Genomic DNA, 22,708 nt, shown 5'->3' with positions numbered 1-22,708 from the left:
GGAACAGTGTTGTAAATACAACTTAACCACTGATTTCTAGTCGTGTCCATTTTTGGAAGACCAAACAAAGTAGTTTCGCTTTCACAACGAAACACACAGCGTCTTCACGACATGGCGGCAGCAACAATACTACAGCGAGAACAAAAGTTATTTGGGCGGCGTTATGCAAATCTTCCCACATAGTGAGGTAGATATGTGGGGGCGTGTTAGAACGAGCCGTTTTAGGTAGGCGTGGTTGACTCTTAACTTTTATAAAGAATATCTCTTTGGGTTTGAGACTTTAGTCTTTGCAACTTTACAGATCTTCTTTATGCACCAAGAGCTTGTAACACTCCAAAGAGAAAGGAAAAATTGAAATCGCATCATATGACCGCTTTAAAATGCATTATGATTAAGCAGCTCGCTGGGTAGGTTTTTATAAAGTGTCCAGTTTCACACGCTGAAGACAGTCTGTCTGCTTTCCAGGTACAACTACAGCAGAGCATCAGTTTATATGAACAATCCAAACAGTACTTCCTTGTTCCTCATGCGTTCTTCTTGTTGACAGATTTGTGATGTAAACTCATCTAAACCACCATTTTGGGTTCCCTAAAGAACCTTTCAGTGAACAGTTCTTAAAGAACCATTTGATTTTTTCTTAGTGTGAAGAACATTCTAATAATCTAAAGAACTTCTATAAAGAACCTCTAGTTTTAAGAGAATGTCTTTGTGTGCTGTCCATCTGAATTCTCCTGCACTTGAACTCTTCACACCCCTTTCCTGCCTCCAGCTTTAGGCCAAAACGGGAGAAGATTGGAATCTCGACCCAAATCCTGTTTAAGAAACAGGAACGGCGGGAAGCTCTTGAGCTCATCCAGAGCAGATAAGAGCACGAGTGTGCGGACGGTCTCCAGCTCTTATCTGCCCCACACAACGCTCGCTTGCTGTCCTGAGCTCACATCACATTCCTGAATGCTGATCTCATCTCCTACAACACACAGCAGCAGCCCTGCCAAACAACATCTAGACAACACAACTCACCCGGAAAACCTGCACAGGAATATTAACCAGGTGCTGATCAAGCATTCAACACGTTTTTACCCAGAGGATTTGCTTTGAATGCTTTGTCTTTCAGAAAACTGATAGATTATGGATAATTATTTGTACGTTTGGTGGAAATAAATACAAGTGCAGTTGTTTCCTGCATGCAGTAACGTAACAGGGATGAAGAACGCTTATAAAAATTCGGTACATTTTCCTTTTTTGTTTTTAAAGTATATTTATATGATGCATTTACCCAGTGTTATTTTAGCATTATTTATATACTATTCAGTGTTATTTTAGCATTACTGATATACTATTATAGCTTTTGTTAAACTTTTTAAATTTCGTTTTCAATGTAATTTTGTCGTTTTTTTGTCATTTTTATTGTTTTCAATTGTTTATCATTTTAGCTTCTTTTTAAAAATATGTCTATTTAGTTTTAGTTTTTAATTTATTTACTTTTAGTTACTTTAGTTTCATCTACAGCTTAAATAATTGTTTTAATCATTTAATGTTTATTTTATTTCAATTAATGAAAATGTTTTTTATGGTAATAGCTCTTATACTGTTTTAGTATTGATTAACATTTTTATTTTATTTATACATTTTCAGATTTAATTTCAATTTTAGATTAAGTTTGAGTGATTTTGTTGTGTGCCTTTTTCTTGTTGTGTGCATTTTTCAATTTTTGGTTTAAGGTTATAGGCTTTAAAAATATTTTTATTAAGCTTTAAGATTTTTTATTTAACTTTTTTTTTTTTTACACGTTTTTTGTTTCAGTAATTTAAAAAATATATACTTTCAGTATAGTTTCACTTATTTAAATACAACTTAGATTTATTTAAAATTTCAGTTAGCTGCCAAACCAACATTTAAAGCATGCTTGCTTTTCATTTAATAGTTTAATTGAAAAACAAGTTTTTCATCTAATATATATATATATATATTCAGTTTTACTTCAATAAATGAAATACATTTTTATAGTTTTATTTACCAAATACCAACAATGCTTACACCACACCTACAATTACAAAAACAATTCCAATGAAGCAATATTAGGTTTGATGGCTTATATATAGTATAACCCCTTCTGGTGTTTAAACCTATTACCTTAAACCAGATCAACAATAACACTGCAACATGGAACACTTTTTAAAAACCTTTTGGTATGGAGCTATGGACAGTGGGTTCCCTGTTCAAATAAAATGACACTGACACTTTTAACATGCATAGGAACTAAAGATGCGAAACGGATATTAAAGCAACTAAAGATTTGAAACATACCATCATAAACACGGGGCAGGTGAGATTTGTCGATGTCAGTTTCTGCCATGGCTGATTCCACACTGAGCTCACGGTCTCATGATGTTCTGAAGAAACCTGCAGCATCAAACACCGCTGAAACACAACAAACATGAGAAGAAGTCACACTCACATAATCCTTCAAACGGTTTTTAGAGGTTACTAGTGTCACTAACACAACTTCTTATCACTGTCAAACACTAGAAGCAATCAGTATGACTTCTGTAACGTGCCAGCCATAATCGAATCTCCATAAATCCTGAAACAATAACACACATTGTGTTGAGGATGAAGACGCTGACAAAGTTCTTATTTCCTCTGGGATTTGTTTCTTGTTGTGAGCATTCAGTCTTATATTGATAAGCTTAGGAAATTATTTTAGCGTATCAATAACAAGAAGGCACAAATATAATCCAATAAACAGAATTATCATCAAATACAATGCTGAAATACTATCAATGAGAGCATGGCTTCAGTCAAATTTAGCGGTCAGCTTAGATTGACCTTGCAAGAAATATTGTAATGCAAATACAACACTAAATTATGTACTGCCAACACGACAATATAATATAAAAAAACAAAATGCAATACCACTGTAATGTCTGATACAGTGCAAAATGCATTACAGTAGCAAACAACAATAACAGTGAAATGTTCAAGTGCATGTCTAATTCAGAGAAGCTGATTTCCATATTTTATCCAAACACATTAATAAATAGGTTAACAGCTGAAAACAAAATGCTCTAATAGTCCCAGTTTAATATTTTCCTATATCATTTCCATTACAGTAATACATGGAAAACTAGGTCACACTTTCAGTTTTAGTGTTGCTGATTCTACATTCACTAAGAATAGGCTACTAATGAACCACAGACAGTAAGCTTTATACAAACAATTATTGCATGCCAATGCTCTACTTTTTAAAAAGTTATTTTGTGTATTGCGCGTAAATAGACTTTATAGTGAATATAGGTCTTATAAGAGCAAAAAAACACACTATAATAAACAATTATTTCAGAAAACAACAAAAATATGGTAAAAACAAACGTACCCTCTTCTGTCACTGCAGACGCGCGCAGATCCGTGAAAGTCGCGTCTCTCTTCAGGCGTGACACACAATAAAACACAAACACATGAGTGTGTCGGGTTGACTGCCGTCTATCTCAGGCTCCTCTTCTCTCCAGCGTGAGCTCCGTGTCCTCCGTTCTTCATGTTTGGGGGATTTTTCCTCACACAATGAGAGTTTAAGTTTCGCTGCTACTTTTGTTCTCAGTCAAAACAAAGAGAATCGTGTGGAGTTTCACACGAGCCTTTCGCGCCACCTGCTGTTCATTTTGAGGAATTGTTTCAAGACTTTGGTCAACAAACATAACTTTTATTTTGGGGGCATGTCTACATAGGTATTATAAACGTTTCATGCCTAGAATGCTGTATTGACCAGTTTTATAATATTGTATTATAGTCTTAATCATCAGGTCATTAGCAGAAAGTATATTTCAACACTCAGAAAAACAGGTACAAAAGCTGTCACTGGGACATGCCCTTTTAAAGAGGTATACCTTTGCATCTTTATTTACCCCTAAAGGGTGCATATTAGTACCTTTTGAAAGCGTCCCGACTCCGTGACAATTTTTGTTTTTCAGATTTACAAAAAGCAGCTTGGGTTGGATGGACGGACGGACAGACAGATGTCAGACAGACAGATGTCAGACAGACAGACAGACAGACAGTCAGACAGACGTCAGACAGACAGACAGATAGATGTCAGACAGACAGACAGATAGATAGACAGACAGATAGATAGATGTCAGACAGACAGACAGACAGACAGATAGATAGATGTCAGACAGACAGACAGACAGACAGATAGATAGATGTCAGACAGACAGACAGACAGACAGATAGATAGATGTCAGACAGACAGACAGACAGACAGATAGATAGATGTCAGACAGACAGACAGACAGACAGATAGATGTCAGACAGACAGATAGATGTCAAAAAGACAGACAGATAGACAGACAGATGTCAAACAGACAGACAGATAGATAGACAGACAGATAGATAGATGTCAGACAGATAGATAGATGTCAGACAGACAGACAGACAGACAGACAGATGTCAGACAGACAGACAGATAGATAGATAGATGTCAGACAGACAGACAGATAGATAGATGTCAGACAGACAGATAGATAGATAGATGTCAGACAGACAGATAGATGTCAGACAGACAGACAGACAGACAGACAGACAGATGTCAGACAGACAGACAGACAGATGTCAGACAGACAGACAGATAGATAGATCCTGCAGTGCCAGATGTGTCCCCCTGCTTAAGCCAGTACATGTCCAGGCCTGTCTGAAGTTTGCTAGAGAGCATTTGGATGATCCAGAAGAGGATTGGGAGAATGTCATATGGTCAGATGAAACCAAAATAGAACTTTTTGGTTAAAAACTCAACTTGTTGTGTTTGGAGGAGAAAGAATGCTGAGTTGCATCCAAAGAACACCATACCTACTGTGAAGCATGGGGGTGGAAATATCATGCTTTGGGGCTGTTTTTCTGCAAAGGGACCAGGACGACTGATCCGTGTAAACGAAAGAATGAATGGGGCCATGTATCGTGAGATTTTGAGTGAAAACCTCCTTCCATCAGCAAGGGCATTGAAGATGAAACGTGGCTGGGTCTTTCAGTATGACAATGATCCCAAACACACCGCCTGGGCAACGAAGGAGTGGCTTCGTAAGAAGTATTTCAAGGTCCTGGAGTGGCCTAGCCAGTCTTCAGATCTCAACCCCATAGAAAATCTTTGGAGGGAGTTGAAAATCCGTGTTGCCCAGCGACAGCCCCAAAACATTACTGCTCTAGAGGAGATCTGCATGGAGGAATGGGCCAAAATACCAGCAACAGTGTGTGAAAACCTTGTGAAGACTTACAGAAAACGTTTGACCTCTGTCATTGCCAACAAAGGGTATATAACAAAGTATTGAGATGAAATTACTTCAAATCAAATACTTATTTTCCACCATAATTTGCAAATAAATTCTTTAAAAATCCTACAATGTGATTTTCTGGATTTTTTTTTCTCATTTTGTCTCTCATAGTTGAGGTATACCTATGATGAAAATTACAGGCCTCTCTCATCTTTTTAAGTGGGAGAACTTGCACAATTGGTGGCTGACTAAATACTTTTTTTCCCCACTGTAGATAGACAGACAGACAGATAGACAGATGTCAGACAGACAAGACATATAGATAGACAGATAGATATCGGACGGACAGACAGACAGATAGATAGATAGATAGATGGATAGATGGATGGATGTGCGGTTGAAGCAGTACGTCTATCACTCAGACTAATAAATGTGATTGACATGAAGCTCTGTGGCCAAAACAACTTCTCACCTTTTTTTCTTTACACCATTAAAAAAATTGGTCACACTTTCTATTTGCCACTTCCAGTCTCTTAAAATAGAAGGCACGGGGATCATAAGGAGGAAACCGCAGCGGGCATCATGGGAAATAAATCTCAGCAGCCTCTTAAATAAATGAATTAAGTAGGCAATTTGCCTGGCCGACTCCATCCTGCGAGCTCTAACGCAAAGTGCCATTTTCCCACCTGTGTTCAGGCGGATTTATGAACTCGGCTGGATTACATCCTGAACTGGTAAAATAGTGCGGCTCATCCCAGACGCACAGACCCTGCATCTGTCTTTCAGTTTTATTGATCCATTAATTCATCCCCTGTGAATTTACAAGCACAGAATATACGAAGGGATGGGAGGAGGTCAGAGATGGAGACGGGGAGATGACATGGCCAGCGATGGAGGGTATATAAGTGCAGGACAGAAACAAGACAGACACATTTAAACGAGACCCTCTTGGCTAAAGTCGCGGAAGAAAGAGATTTTGTGTGTGTCTGTACGTGTCATCATGATGTGTAAACTCTTTCTATTCTTTGCTTTGCTTCTCAGCGTCCTCGAACCACTGCTGGGACATCCGCTGATCCATTCGGCAGAGATGACCTACGCCAGGCCTGGTAAGAGCTCTCATCTGCTCTCATTCACACACACCGATTCAACAAGCTAAAGTCTACAGGTTCAATCTCAGGTTTCTCCAGGGATTTGTGAAGGGTAACTCGCTTAAATGACAAGACTGTAAAAACATGATTCATCATCAAAATTTGACTATGTGCTAAAATATAAAATGTGTAATATACAGTATAATATAATAGGCCCTATATAATATAATATTGCACAACCGTTTTCAACATTGATATTGGCTGAAAATTCAGCTTTGAATCACAGGAATAAATTCTATTTTAAATTGTAATGATTTTTCACAGTATTACTGTTTGTAGGGTATTGATATTATAAATGTTCTTAAAGACAGACCGATGTTATGTGTCATGTTCACCTGTAGTTCTTGTAGAAGAGGAGCAGGTGGTCAGTCCAGACGACCTGAGTTACTCCAAGCAAGCGTATCTGTCCCAGGGTGCCGCGGGATTCGGTTACCCGTCCCTCTTCACTGGAGACATCAGCAGTGATGGTGAGCGGTTCATTTCAATATGCTCTTCGCTGAAACTTGCTGTGAATCCAGAGGACAATTTAATTGCTTAGATCTTAAGATTAGTCTTATTTTAGTATCACTGAGATATTATTATAGTTTTTATTAATATTTTAAATTAGTTTACATTTTTGTATTTTATTTCAACTTTAAAGTTTTAGTAATTTTGTGGTTTAAAAATAGTTTTTTTAATTTATCTATATAGTTTTTATTTTTTATACAACATTTTTTATTAGTTTAGTACATCAGGTACAAAATGAAAATGAGAAATGTTGCCTTGCCACCAGACGACCTGAGTTACTCCAAGCAAGCGTATCTGTCCCAGGGTGCCGCGGGATTCGGTTACCCGTCCCTCTTCACTGGAGACATCAGCAGTGATGGTGAGCGGTTCATTTCAATATTCTCTTCGCTGAAACTTGCTGTGAATCCAGAGGACAATTTAATTGCTTAGATCTTGCTCTTAGAAATGCTTTCCAGTCTTATTTTAGTATCACTGAGATATTATTATAGTTTTTATTAATATTTTAAATTAGTTTACATTTTTGTATTTTATTTCAACTTTAAAGTTTTAGTAATTTTGTGGTTTAAAAATAGTTTTTTTAATTTATCTATATAGTTTTTATTTTTTATACAACATTTTTTATTAGTTTAGTACATCAGGTACAAAATGAAAATGAGAAATGTTGCCTTGCCAGCTATCTGAAATAAAATACATTTAGAGATACATTCTCATTTAATCTGAGAAACAACTGAGACGTTAAACAGAAACAGTAAATCTGTAGTGATGTCCAGAAAAAACAGAATTTTGTTACATTAGTCCAGCAATTATGGAATGTTAAATGATAAATTATTATAAATAATGATACATAAAATATTAGAAATAATGATACATCATTTATAATAATTCATAAAGTTTTTGTAATAATTTACATTTAAATTGTAAGTTACAGTAACAGAAGGGACTGATATCAGCAGCTGGATGTAACTCACTCTTATCTAGTCTTGTTCTTCTTCATGTCCCTCTCAGGTCTCAAAACAGCTGGATTTGTCCCGAGTCAAGCTGCAAAAGAAGTGAGTGATTTAATGAAACCCATGACATCATTGAACATTATATCAACAGACAGCTATGAAGGATTATTTAAACATACTGACTCACGTTTGTCGTTCAGGTCTTGCTGGAAAAGCCGTTGTTGAGTCGTTTCCTGGGCGGCAGGAAGCAGTATCGCAAACGAGGCAGCAACACAGAGTGTTTCTGGAAATACTGTGTCTGAAACATCTAGTTAATAACACTCAAGCACTTACACACTTACAGTACATGCACCTGCGCGTTCTCATGAACTTTACGTGTAATTTTCAACACTCGTCCACTAACTCTGTGGGCCTGATGCACTAAATTAGCAAAGAAATATATTTATGTTTGTAGGAAAAATAGTGGATACTTTATTTGTACATACTTGTACATGCTTTAAGCTTTGATGTAAATAAAGAAAATATGTTTAAAAAAGTTAGTGTGCTTATTACTTTAGACGATTAAAGAGAATACAAAAAGAAAAAAACTGAAAAATATGAGGATTGTATTTAAAAACAACAGTGTTTGAGTCATTGAGTTCTTTTATTCATAGTTATCATCCCGTGTCAAAATATTTCCCTGAATTTGACAAAATGTTTTTTTTTTCATACAGTTTGTTGTATTTTGCACTTTTTTTTTTCTCGTAAAATACATTGGACTGATATTTACACTTCTTTCTAAAAACTGTACAAAGTGTATCTTTGATCACAAAACTGTACATATCATAGGTTTTCTGTTGGGTGGGACTGACGGGCCAGTAATCGGGCCTCTGGCAGCTCTCTATTACCGCAGCAACCTACAAAACATAAAGGAACGGCGTCTAATCTGACTTCAGGAACAGCACAGGAAACACGCTCACAACGACACACGTCAGATCAGTACAGATTAATAAATAAAGAAGACAAGATGACAAAAAATAGGTTTGGAGAAAATCATACGGTAAACTGCAGTGGTTTTTTTTCATCTTTTTGGGTACTTTATGATGGTTTTGAGAAGTTTTATATTTTTAAACTCTCAGAAAAGGTACAAAAGCTGTCTCTGGGGCATTACCTTCTCAAAAGGTATTAATACGTAGCTTTGAGGTACTAATATGGACCCTGTAGTGGTAAATAAGGTACAAAGGTGTACCTTTTAAAGGGTACTGCCCCAGCGACAGTATAATAATATATACTATATAATAATAATAATGCATAAATAGAACTAATTAAAAAAACCCATTAAGATTGCATTTCTATTTTTGTATTTTGACAATTAATCAGATTTTCCTCCCATATTCACATCACAAAAATAAATGTCACAATGTCAACAATCATAATGGTCATCATTTTTTGATGTAAATTTATATAAATCATTTTTTTATTTTTTTTATACATTTATTTATAATTTTGTTTTAATTTTCAACCCAACAGAAAAATATCTGCATATTCCGATTACACCATCACTGTGAGTTTTATACTAGAGTAAGACATTGCTTGACATCATTCAATCACAAGTATATTGGAAAAAATATTTGAAATTGAGAACAGAAAACACTGACAGAAAAACTATCTTAAGGCCTCACTCAAATTATTCATTTGGATTGGATGAACTTGATAAGGAATGAAGAACTTTGTGCTCTGGACCAAATATCATTCATTTCCATTCGTAGATGCTGTTAGATTTTGGCGGTGAGTGCTAATGTGTTTATACACATTTATATCTGCGCAAGCGTTCAGGAAACTCATTACAGGGACTTTTGGGAGATCATAAACCCTCCTGAGCCTGCAAGATTCAAGATTCAGTAGAGGACACATTATTAATGAAAAAAACCTTTCTTAAAAAAAAACATTCGGGCAACAGTCTAAAAAATATGAAGAGCTCTTATGACACCACTACCAAATTATAGTCTGATATTCACAGCTGTTTGGGTCCATGGACTGTAACGGAGAACAGCAGAGAGAAATGCATGGTCATGTGACGACCATCACTAAATGTCCGTCTCCTGCGAGTGTCCAAACTCACTCTGACGTGGTTTGATTGAGTGCAAAGTGCTTGCCTCGTTTCGTGAACTCAGGAGGAATTATGAGAGACTGGCACACGGATGCGGGTGTCTCTCTCTTCCTATGATTCCCAGCTGAAAGCAGAAGAATCACTGAGTCCCAGAGGGCTGGAGGTCCAGCAGGGTGTGCGGTCAGGTGTCTGTGTCGGGTCTAGCATCCTATGACGGACAGGAGCTGTCAGGAGTGGGAGGGTTTGGAGAGCCAGTCTGAAGATTCAGTTCTTCACCCGGTTCCATGGTGTTACAACTCACACAACCCTAAAAAAAGAAATAAATATGTTAGATCATGATGAAACACAATAAAGATAGCAGTCGAATGATGCAAAGCAGCAAATCAGCATATTAGAATGATTTCTGAAGGATCATGTGACTCTGAAGACTGAAGTGATGATGCTGAAAATTCAGCTTTGATCACAGGACTAAATTACATAAAAAAAAAACAAAAAAAACAATTTAACAATCTACCAATCTAACAATTGGTAGTAATCAAAATTAAATCATAGCATCATAACATATTCCTCTGATATTTTTATAAACTTATAATCAAGTTAATATAGAAAAATATTTGCAATTATAAATGTATTTTAAGATAGTTTTATATATTTTAATAATTTGCAACACACATTTACATTCATTCATTTAAACCTGTATTTCGGACATTTTATACACATGGTTGCAAACCACATATCAAATAAATGTAAAATAAAACATTTAGCCTTACCTCCTGACGAGCAGGGGTATTATAGTTAACTAAAACTAAAACCATACAATTATTTTTGTTACTTGAAATAAAATAAATAAATATGAATAATAAAATATAAATAAAAAATATATACGTACTGTAAAAAACAAAAATTTCAGCTAATTGTCAAAGCACCATTTAGTTTAACTTGATGTACTAAAATAACTAAAGCTAAAATAAAAATCTATTAAAAGCACCATATAGACATTTAAAACTACTAAATGTACTAAATCTAAAACTAATAAAAACAAAATCACAAAAAAATGGTCATATATATATATATATATATATGTACGTATATGTGTATATGTATGTATATATATACACACACACACATATACACTTAAACATATATATGTTTAAGTGTATATGTGTGTGTGTGTGTGTGTGTGTGTGTACGTGTGTTTTTTTACAGGAGTTTCTTATGCTCATCAAGGCTGCATTTATTTGATAAAAAATACAGGAAAAAATTTTATATTGTGAAATACTGTATTATAATGATGTAAAATAACGATTTTCTATTTTAATATACATTAAAATCTAATTTATTTCTGTGATGCAAAGCTGAATTTTCAGCATCATTACTCCAGTCTTCAGTGTCACATGATCCTTCAGAAATCATTCTAATATGCTGATTTATTATCAGTGCTGGAAACTGTTTGTTGTGCTGCGTAATATTTTTTTTTTCAGGATTCTTTGATGAATAAAAAGTTAAAAAGAAGAGCATTTATTTAAAATAGAAATCTTTTCTAACAATATACACTACAATTCAAAAGTTTGGGGTCAGTACATTTTTATTCTTTCTTTTTTTGAATGAAATTAAAACTTTTATTCAGCAAGGATGTGTTCAACTGATAGCAAAGATTTATATTGTTAGAAAATATTTATATTTTGAATAAATGCTGTTCTTTTTTACTTTTTATTCATCAAAGAATCCTGAAAAAAGTATTGCAGTTTCCAAAAAAAAAAAAATGTTGCAGCACAATTGTTGCCAACATTGATAATTCTAATAATAAATCAGCATATTAGAATGATTTCTGAAGGATCATGCGACACTTTATACTGGAGTAATGACTGATGGAAATTCAGCTTTGCATCACAGAAATAAATTATATTTTAAAGGATATTAAAATAGAAACAATTATTTTATATTGTAATAACATTTTGCAAGATTACTGTTTTTTCTGTATTTTTGATCAAATAAATGCAACCTTGATGAGCAGAAGAGACTTCTTTAAAAAACATTACAAGTCTTACTGATCCCAAACTTTTGACCGGTAGTGTATACAGTATGTATGTATATATATATATATATATATATATATTATCCAGATACAAAATCTTCTGTTTATGAAGCACTTCTTTTCACTCAATGTAGAGAATTTTTGTTTTATTAAATTCAGATCCAACCACTATTGAAAGGGCCATATATTGGAACAATGTGCATTATCCAAGTCTGTCGTAAGATAAGATTTTATAATTGCTCTTCTGTTAATCGGCCATGCATCCATTCATAAGTAGACCATCTCAAATGAAAGAATATGGCCAATATACTGGCCTATAACGATACATATTTTTGATCCTGATGTAAATAAGTTGTATAACCTGTGTGTTGATCTCCTGTGGGACCGTGTGCTGATGGATCCAGGGATGGACCTCGGCCAGCTCCTTCTTCTGGTCCTGGGTGAACCAGGGCTGCATGGGCTGCATCAGAACCAGCTTCTCCCGGTCTTCTTGAAGAACCTGGGCCTGATCCCTGCATGGATATCCACACACACAAAATAAAACTCACTTATGCTGCCTCATATGTTTGTTTGATGACACTCGACAGCACACTGCTTTGATTTCAACATCTTAATACTGTAAAAACATCTAGGCCTGGCAGATTCGCCCTCTCCTCCGTTCATAATAAGGTGCTTGTGTCACCTCGTCAAGCTCTTTATCACGGGTCTCATTGTGTACCGTCACCTGGAGTCACCTACCTCAGGGCTGACGCAATGAGACATTTAGCTTGATCAGAACTACCTCAGCGAGAGAGCCTGGCAGCGCTATCTCTTTCTCCTGTGGAAAGAGACGCTCAAAATGTCACGCTTCTCTCAGGTTTCTCAGAGGAATGAGCGGGGAACCCAGGATTCAGAGAAAGAGAGAGCGAGAAACGTTCCGGGTCTGGTACCTGGGACTGATCTGATAGGTCATCATGACTGGTTCGGGCGTCTGCTTGATCATGCTCCATAACGGGTTGTCCACGTGCTTTTTGAAGGTTGTATGCTCCCTTTCTTGGGCCTCCGTGGACTTGCGCGCTTTCCGCAACGTGTCTGATGAATCATTGCTGGCGAAGTACTTGCTGCTATTGCTGCTGCCTATAAACGTGAAATGTTAGCGGTCAGTTTAATGAAACTTTTGTGTTTCATATAAAAAAAAAAGGAAGTCATACAGGAACAAAATGAGGGTGAGGAGTTTCATTTTTAATTGAATTTCCATTAAAATAATCTTCTGGAAGACGTTTATGTAGTAGAAATTATGACTAAAAAAAAATTATGGTGGAAATGGCATTTAAATAAATAATAAATTCCATTTTAAATGGCAATTTCATATGTGTATGGCTGACGGTAACACACTGTAATACAAAAAAATAAAAAATGCACACCATGCCCTGAATTTATACATGGGGAAGGATCTATTTTTATTGGTATTATATAGCTTGAGCATCAGCCATACACATTCAAAAATGCAGAAATATAATATAAAATAAATGAAATATTTATGAAAAAATATTTAATTCAATAAATTAAATATACATTTTAACAAATATTTCACTCAAAATGTAAAAGAAAAAAACCTATATTATATATTTACATATTTATTACATTTATAGTAATTTAATAAAATATTATTGAATGCTATTTAAATATTACTTTAAAGTTTTGTCTCAAGAAATATCTGCGTCCACACGAAACCGACACAAAACGATGTAGTATACATGCCAGACCAGCATGTGGCGCTGTAATTCTGCCAGAGATACTAAAAACGGAGAAGACTTGGACTATGCGCATAAACCTTGCAACAATACATTTATTAATCTGTGTTAATGTTAGTTAATAAAAAGACAATTGTTCAGTGTTTGTTCATGTTTTTGTTGCTGTTACGTGACGTAGCGATTTCTGACTAGGGGCGAGACGTGGGCTGATGACGTCCTCGTTTCAGAATATATACGGATTCGCTGTCCACACGAAAACGCAAGGGTGGCGTTTTCAGATTTATCCACTCAGGGACTCGGTTTCAAAAAATATCGGTTTCACTCTCCCAAAATGCCGGATCCGTCTGGACGAAACGTCTATACGATACAAAATGTATGTGTATACAGCTAAACACGTCTCCGTGTGGACGGGGCCTAAGACTGAAATTTAGAACAAAACAAAAATCATAACAAAACAAATTTTTTTTTTTTTCTGATAATGGAAATTCAATGCAAAAAAAAAAACATGCATAATTCTTTCCACACAACATTCAGTGTCATGGACGAGTGATTTGGAACAGCACCGGTATGGCTGGTAGATGTTCCGTTAGAACAGAGTCCCGACCCGGAGCCCAGAGAGCCTCCCGACTCCCCGGAGCCACTGTCTGAAGCGTTGGAGCCGGTTCCTGAGCGGGCGTCCTCCTGTAGCAACTGGTCAAGCATTTCGCTGGAGGTAAAATGGGCATCTTGGTTACCCGACTCGCTGGGAGCATCCACCTGTGAGCAGAGACACAGACAGCTGGAGTCATGCTGATCAAGCCAGTAAACTTCACTCAAACTTTAGCTTCATAATTAGTGGAACTAATTACTATCTTTAGGGATAAAGCAAAACAAAAACATAAACTACAAGTATGCATAATTGCTTAATTAAGGCCTTTCACATGAAAAGTAGTTTAATATTATATATATATATATATACACACACACACACACATTTAAATATTTTAAATATATTAATAATATTTAATAAAATAACGTACTTGGTACTTACTAATTACTAAGGCCCTTTCCAATTTTTACAAAATGTACGTGTATTCACATATATTTTAATGTTTAACATTTAAAAAAAAACTTTTCGTACGAAATTTTACAAAAATGTTAATACTTTAAATATTTTTAAACTACATTTTAATATTTTACTACATTTTTAAATAATTATTATAATAGCAGTATAACTGGACCCTTAAGGCTTTTTAACATCAACTTTTGATGTTGAATATATATATTTCTAATGCATTTTACCATCATATTTTAAATATTTCAATAATAATTAATATAATAACATAATTGGTCTCTTACAGCCTTTCCACATGAATATTTAAAAATATTTAAAAAATGAATTTTATTAAATATACATTTATTTTATTATAAAATATTTATATAAATTTAGTTTATTAAATATATTCTAATATTTTACTTAAATATAATATTTTAATAATAAATAATTATATTGGTCTCTTAGGGCCCTTTGAAGTGATTTCTTATAAGTATTTAATTTTTTTTTCCTTTAACATGTTTAGTATTTTATTAAATAGGATTTCTGAAAAAACAAAAACAAACAATTGGTCTCTTACAGCCCTTCCACGTCCTTTTTTAAATATTTTTTATATATTTGAAAAATTTACTTAAATTTAAGTATTTTAATAATAAATTAAATAACAATTGGTCTCTCAAGGGCCTTTCATATGAATTTTTACAAAGTATTAAATACATATTTTAATATTTTACTTAAATATTTTAAGTATTTCATTAATTATTAATATAATAACATAATATGAGGTCATAAAAACTACATGCACCATAATTACAAAAATATTTGAATAAAATACTTTTTAAAATAGCTTCAGATGGAGTAGATCATGTCACTCCTCAGGGTATTTCAACTGCCCGAAACTTCTCAAGTCCGATCTCAGTTGGTCTCACCGCTTTGGCGTGGGGCTCATGCAGACTCTCTGGACCGGTGCTGTTCTGGGCTTCGGTGGGTTTGGTCAGCTCCTCCTGGAGTAAGTTCAGCTGGATGGGCGAGCTGGAGCGAGAGCTGGAGAAGAGTGCTGTAGGTTGTGCTGCATCAAGGTCTTCCCCAAACCAAGGGGCAGGTATCGAGTCGACCTCCGCCGAGGCACCCGGTGGCATCCCAGCTCCTGTGACGCTGGACCCTGCAGGATGCCCCTGAGATGGAGACCTATGTGGCATGTGGCCACCAGACGGGATGTAGCCGCCCATATTAAAGGGAGGCTGGGGAACGACTCCGGGCACCGGGACGGGCATTCCCTGCGGATACATGCCATTGTTGCCGGGGTACACGGGGTAGCTAGGAAGCAGGACGACCATCATGGGAGTCATGGGAGGCATGGGTTGGAGGTTCTGGACAGCTTGGTCAGGCTGGACCACCATGGGCTGCTGATCTGCACTGAGCACAGTGAAGTAAGGGGCCGACTGCATTGGCGCTGCCATGGGCGGCACAAAGCCGATGTTGGATGGCGGGGGCTGAGACGACTCTGAGGACGGCCAGGAGGAATGAGGCGCTCCTGTGGGTCTGGGAAGTGAACAGTATTTGCCCGGCTGGGAGCCGTAGCTGTCGGATGAGTCTTCTGGTTTGGGCCGCTTGTGCTTGTTTGGAGGACGCACAACATCAGCTGAGAGTAGATGGGAAATGAGAGTTAATGAGTCTCAACACACAATTATACTGCTGTATGGGAGACATTAATGTTCACGGCTAATGCATTTTATTTCTGTGAAACATTACAGTTCATTTCCTATATTGTGCAGTATAAAATACTGTTAAAAACTGGCCAAATAACTCAAATGTGGTAGTTCAAACTAAGGCCCAACCAATTCAGCTTTTTCAATAGCTGATGCTACAGCCAATGTAATACCAAATAAATACAGACCCTGCTCAAATTAAATTTTAAAATAATAAAAAATTTTTAAATATTATATTGCCTTAGCATCATTTATATATATATATATATATATATATATATATATATATATATATATATATATATATGCATATTACACACAACACAATATTTCACTTAAAATGTCAAAGAAAAATTACATCAAACACCAATTACATCAAAACATTATAAAAAAACTAATCTTAATTATACTATTATAATAATTAGTATTAATAATTAATATTACATAATAATAATATAATATAATATATAGACTATTGACATTATGGATTGTATATTTAAATAAAGTATTAAATTATTATAAAAAATATTTAATTTGTTGGAATTTCCAACAATAGTTATTAGCACACTGTTAATATGTAAATTTTTTCTTTACATTTTCAGATAAAAAATAACTATATAAAAGATATAGTTTTAATAATAGAATCAAATGAATAATCCATAGGCAGCATTAATCTTAGGTTGCTCCAGAGTGCTTGTTCTTATCACAAGTTGCGCCAGACACTTTTATCCAAAGCAAATAATAAATGAAGAACATGACAAGAAATAGACTGATAAATAACAACAGCTAGCACACACACAAACACACACACACACACCTCTGTGATGAGAATGGGCCATGCTGCTGTTGTCCTGCTGGAGGTAGGAGCTGTAGGGACTCTGCAGGATACGATGTTGGAAACGATCTACGAATTGCTGCTCCTCCTTCTGGGTGTGGGCCGACAGCACCTCTTTAGTAAGATCCACCACGAGTAACTCCTCCTGAGCCGCTGAGGAGGTGCTGGGGGCGGGGCGTGCAGGGGTGGGGGCGGAGTCTGTTGGTTCACTCCCCATTGGAGCATTTTCTAAGGCTGTGACCTCTGGAGGAAGACAAGCGGCAGATGCAGGCATTCAACGGAGCTGCCTAAAAACTTATTTTTAAAGGGATAAAAAAAATGTATTCATAAAAATGCAAACAAGTGTCTACTGGTTTTTGAGAATAAAAAAAGCATATCAAGGAACACAAAATGAATACTTGTGGCTCCTGACGATATACTGAGGTCTTATGAAGTGAAACAATCGGTCTGAGCCAGAAACTGAACATTAATTACAACATTATTATCTGTAATTCAGAGCCTCAGGCCATGGGGAAATCTGATGTTTCTTTCCGTTTCTTTACATAATCACGCAATGACAATGTATACGCAATTATATTATTATAATGATGTGAAACGTAGATGTTTTACATGTCTAAAACATAAGTGAATAAACTTGTCTTCATCAGCTCACCTTTTTACATAAACTGTGAGAAACCATAAAAACTTTCATTTCTCCCCTTCATACAAGTGCTCGGTTTACGCATGCGCAGATCACCGGCTCATCGGTCTCCAGTCCGAGTCGAACTGTTTCCTCAGTTAAGTGAATGTTAGAGGAACTGGAGCGCTGAATGAGTTCATAAGAGGATCTGATACGCCGGTATTTTGGCTCATTTTGAGTCGGCGTGACTGTCTGACATCCGAAAGTGAGTTTTGACTGAGTAACTTGTAGATCTGAAACTAGTCCCACTAGTTTCCAAAAAAGAACAGGTTCAAAAGAACAATTCGTTCGCAAACCAGACATCACTCCAGTTTGTTTGCCTGAGGCTCTGGATTATAAATAATAATGTAGTAAATAATGTTCAGTTTCTTGCACAGAGAGATAGTTTCACTTCATAAGACCTCAATAAATCGTCAGGAGCCACAGGTATTCATTTTGTGTTGCTTGATACGCTTTTTTTTAATTCTCAGACAGCCACTTGCATTTGCATCAATCACCAAGGACCATAGTTTAAGCTAAAAATCTTCTTTACGGTTTTACTCAAGAAAAAAAGTCACCTACATCTTGGATGGCCTGAGAGTGTGTAAATTAGCAGCAAATGCTCGTTTTTGGGTGAACTATCCCTTTAAATACGGTTTAAGTGGCCAAACACATTTTGGGTCACTGTAACTCACCTGACTCGGGTTGCGGCACGTGCACTATGGTGCTGCTGTAACTGCACTGACTGGTGACGGACACCACGCTCATGGCTTCAGTGGAGATTGTAATGTCTGTGAGTGGCGCTCCCACCACCGCTGCCGTCGTGGCCGAACCCGCAGACACCTGGCTGTCCAGAGCACCAGCGCCCTCTAGAGCAGCTTCTGCAGGAGAAAGTCAGTCATCAGAATCTGTGCAGGGTTTTAGGAGGATACAGAACCGGTTGCAATGGACTTTGAGAGCTCGTACCGTCTGTGTTCACAGCATCTTCATGTGCAGCCGCTGTGGGTTTGTCTTCCTCAGACATGGAGGATGAAGATGACGTAGCTATGGACAAAGAGTCGCTCTTTCGTTTCAGAGCAGACGTCGCACAGCTCTCAAGATATCTAGAAGAAGAAAGCAAACCTCCATAAATAGATCACAGGCTACACTTAAAATGAATGATAATATCAAAAAAGGTTTCTAATTGTTTCATTGTTTCTAATGTTGTTATATTTTTTTTTAATTTAATTATTATAGAAATTTTATTTCATTTGCTAGATTAAAAAAAAAAAAAAATAAAATAAATAAATAAATAATAATAATAATATATATATTAGGGCTGGGCAAGTTTATGCGTTATGACGTTATATTTTTTCAATTTTTTATTTTTATGAAAGCCCGTTGCTCACTGGCTCTGAATACACATACAGACAAACCATATGGGGGTCACAGGAGGGGTGGGATGTTGATCAGTACTAGCTTGGGATGGGTGTCACCACGCGTCTCAACCAATGAGAGCATTTGGGGTGGGCCTAAGACTGCAGCAGCGCTCACGAGTCACGACTTCATAAGTGGGGAAATAGGAAGTTTCCGATAGCACGTGAAGACAGCAGAGAAGTGCTCTCGCTCAGCACAGTGGAGTGCATCGTTTTGTTAACTTTGTGGCTTATTATTTTGAGTCGTTTGGGATGCGGTAACACACGGCCCTCTCACAATATATTGCTTTACAGTCTAGATATATCACTTTTGCCTCTCAGAAATGTTCACGCAATCATGCTGCATGCATCAGAAGTTCCGCGTTCCGGCGCGGTTAGCGATCTACATGCTTTGGGGATCAAACACGCTCAGGCATGGTTAAGATTGCCTAGTGTGAGTAGGCTACACCCTTATTCTCCCGCATCCCGCACACACGAGTCTCTACTCGCCCATCAAGTGTTGTCCCGCGTCGCACTCTGCTGCGTTGGGTCCCGTGTGTTCCTGGTCTCTACAAGGAAGGTGCCCGTTTATAATGTTATGATCGAGGCTCTGGACTCTGAGCATAACTTGTTTTTCTATAACAAACTATAAAATATTTTCTATAAAAACGTTAATGCCCTGGCAGTGGCAAATAGTTTTGGTTTTATATTTAATTTGAGTACATGAATGTTATAAGTTGAGATTTACAATAAATATTTTTACTGCTACTACGTAAAAGGAATACTGTTGTAAAAAAAGCACCTTATTTGTTTAAAGTGCTTGCAAGCCAAATGTTATTGCACTTTTGTTCATATAGCAGTACTTTTAAATGAAAAAAGTGCACAATACACTACTTTTGAATTCATTATTGAATTTTGTGCATAATGCGATTAATCAATATTACAATATTATATGAATATATCATTATATTATATTAACATTAATCGCAGAAAATTTTAATCGTTGCCCAGCACTAATATATATATATTAATTTAAATATATAATCCATTAAGTTGTATTGTTTGACATATATATATATATATATATATATATATATGTGTGTGTGTGTATATGTGTGTGTAATATTAAAATAATATAATATACATTTAATATTAATATAAAATAATAATATAATGATGTTCATATAATATTGTATATTTAAAATAATATAAGACAATTATTTCATTTGCTGAATTATCCAATAAACCGTTATTACTATATTACTAAAACGTTATTTTTATTTTATATATATATATATATCTCAAACAATACAACTTAATGGATTATATATTTAAATTAATAAATAAATGTAATTACTATAGAGAAACATTTTATTTGCTGGATTATTCAATAATAGATATGACTACACTGTTATTTAAAATGTAAACTACTTTCTTTGAATTTCCAAAATAAAAAATAACTACTTTATATAAAACATATATAATATTTATATAATATTATTTTATGAATTGCATATTTAAATGAAGTTAATTACAAAAGAAAAATTATTTAATGTGCTGGATTATCCAGTAATGGATATTAATACACTGTTATTTCAAATGTAATCTTCTAGAAACATATATAATATTTATATAATATTATTTTATGAATTGCATATTTAAATGAAGTTAATTACAAAAGAAAAATTATTTAATTTGCTGGATTATCCAGTAATGGATATTAATACACTGTTATTTCAAATGTAATCTTCTATCTTTAATTTTCAAGCAAGAAATAACAACATAAAATATACAGAAAAAATTATATAAAATAAAATACAATTTTATGGACTGCATATTTAAAATAATTATCAAGTAATTATTATTATTATTAAACTTTTTTTATCCAAAAATCTAAACCTTTTTCATATACAGTGGGGAAAAAAAGTATTTAGTCAGCCACCAATTGTGCAAGTTCTCCCACTTAAAAAGATGAGAGAGGCCTGTAATTTTCATCATAGGTATACCTCAACTATGAGAGACAAAACGAGAGGTGCGGGGCCGAGAGCCGTGGGAACGGAGTGAGGCCGGTGGAGTAAATGCTAATGTGTGACACCTGCGCCACTCACTGGTAGACCCTTTCGTTACAGTCAGTATGAATATTCTATGGAAAAAAAGCCGCTAAAAGGGTCTGAAAGTTGCTAAATCTAGTGCTAAAGTCGCGTTCGTGTGTGTGAGATGCGGGAGCTGATGGCAGGGGGTGGTGGATATTTGTGGTGGTCAGTGGGGATATTGTGGATGAGTTCTTCTGTGTCATCACGTTCTATTAGTTCTACAGCTTCAGTTTCGGAACGTTCACGCTTAGTAACACATACAGCTGTTCCCTCACCACAGTGCAACAGTGAAAACGGACCCCTTTCAAACAGTGTCGCGTTTTGAACATTGTTTAAGCGACATTCCGTATTGCGGTATTTAAAAAATTCATATCATAACAAAAATAAACACCGGTATTCGGTATGAACCGGTATACTGCCTAGCACTACTTAGGGCTGCACGATAAATCACATGTGATTGTCATGCGCATCTCGTCAGTAAAGCCGGTTCTGTGAATAGTAAATCTCCATCACGTGCTTTCAGATGGAGCGGCATTTAATACTCAGAGCCGTAGATTACTGTTATATCGCGTTCATAATTACATAATCGACTAAAGATTTTTCTGGTCGACTAGTCGTCGTTCATTTTTAAGCGTTAGTCGACTATTAGTCACACTTTTATTAATAAACCATATAAACCATAATAATGAGCCTTTAATTGCCTACATAGCCTAATAAGCGATCAAGCGCACGCAAAAAAGGCTTGCCACAGCACACCGGCAAATATAATAATTATGAATGTGTTGGGGAAAAACAGCAAGTACACTGCATTAACGTTTTAATAATTTATTGTTACACTAGTGCTTTCTGTTTTCGGTTTAAGAGATGAAGTCGGCGACACTGACTCGTCATCTCCGCAGTATGCGCCTGTATGCATGTTCCATACGGATTACATAATCTGAGAATATTTGTTTTCTATTTGAATTTTTTTTTCCATTTAAAAGTTTCACTCTCTATAGATATATTTTTCATGTCTGTAATAAGGCAAGCATACACAGAGTTTCGAAGTGAACGCGCTCAAGTTCACAGAGACCGAGACGGCAGAAAGCGCATCTTGTTTGCTTTCATTTTTTAACAAAAGCGCAACGTTTCGTTGTTATCCTGAGTGCACACGAATAAACGTAAAGTCTTTACAGATACAAAAGATGCATTACTCTTATCTATATGACCAAAAAATGACAAAGTATTTTAAGAGCAAATGATCGCACCGGCGCTCCAACCTGTCAT

General features: G+C 35.7%; 3 protein-coding genes across 6 annotated transcripts in view; 1 reads left to right on the top strand and 2 right to left on the bottom strand.

Moving 5' to 3' along the window:
• Positions 1-3,427, bottom strand: part of LOC107582469 (coiled-coil domain-containing protein 50-like) — a 28,154-nt gene extending 24,727 nt beyond the window's left edge. For 3 of the 4 annotated variants that reach the window (XM_016268311.1, XM_016268313.1, XM_016268314.1), the window contains exons 1-2: positions 3,377-3,427; positions 2,308-2,421 (exon numbers count right to left, since the gene is read on the bottom strand). In XM_016268311.1, the coding sequence (XP_016123797.1) occupies positions 2,308-2,356 (49 nt within the window). In that variant the 5' untranslated portion in view covers positions 2,357-2,421; positions 3,377-3,427. The remainder of the gene's footprint in view (positions 1-2,307; positions 2,422-3,376) is intronic. The other variant, XM_016268312.1, reaches the window with a different exon arrangement.
• Positions 3,428-5,598: 2,171 nt separating this feature from the next.
• On the top strand, positions 5,599-8,165 carry LOC107582468 (prepro-urotensin II-beta-like). The gene is made up of 4 exons (XM_016268310.1): positions 5,599-6,367; positions 6,751-6,876; positions 7,922-7,965; positions 8,064-8,165. The coding sequence occupies exons 1-4, from the start codon at positions 6,262-6,264 to the stop codon at positions 8,163-8,165; spliced, it is 378 nt and encodes a 125-aa protein (XP_016123796.1). The 5' UTR covers positions 5,599-6,261.
• Positions 8,166-9,446: 1,281 nt separating this feature from the next.
• The window catches only part of per3 (period circadian clock 3), a 30,277-nt gene continuing 17,015 nt past the window's right edge, over positions 9,447-22,708 (bottom strand). Inside the window, exons 16-23 of the mRNA XM_016268289.1 lie at positions 18,922-19,058; positions 18,651-18,836; positions 17,280-17,540; positions 15,683-16,395; positions 14,284-14,476; positions 12,917-13,103; positions 12,349-12,499; positions 9,447-10,259 (exon numbers count right to left, since the gene is read on the bottom strand). Coding sequence (XP_016123775.1) covers positions 10,161-10,259; positions 12,349-12,499; positions 12,917-13,103; positions 14,284-14,476; positions 15,683-16,395; positions 17,280-17,540; positions 18,651-18,836; positions 18,922-19,058 — 1,927 coding nt within the window. The 3' untranslated portion in view covers positions 9,447-10,160. The remainder of the gene's footprint in view (positions 10,260-12,348; positions 12,500-12,916; positions 13,104-14,283; positions 14,477-15,682; positions 16,396-17,279; positions 17,541-18,650; positions 18,837-18,921; positions 19,059-22,708) is intronic.

Source organism: Sinocyclocheilus grahami, unplaced genomic scaffold, assembly GCF_001515645.1.
Source record: "Sinocyclocheilus grahami isolate Dianchi unplaced genomic scaffold, SAMN03320097.WGS_v1.1 scaffold44.1, whole genome shotgun sequence".
Taxonomy (NCBI): Eukaryota; Metazoa; Chordata; class Actinopteri; order Cypriniformes; family Cyprinidae; genus Sinocyclocheilus; species Sinocyclocheilus grahami.
Note: the sequence above shows the minus strand (reverse complement) of the source record. Positions and strands in the feature narration are given on the sequence as shown.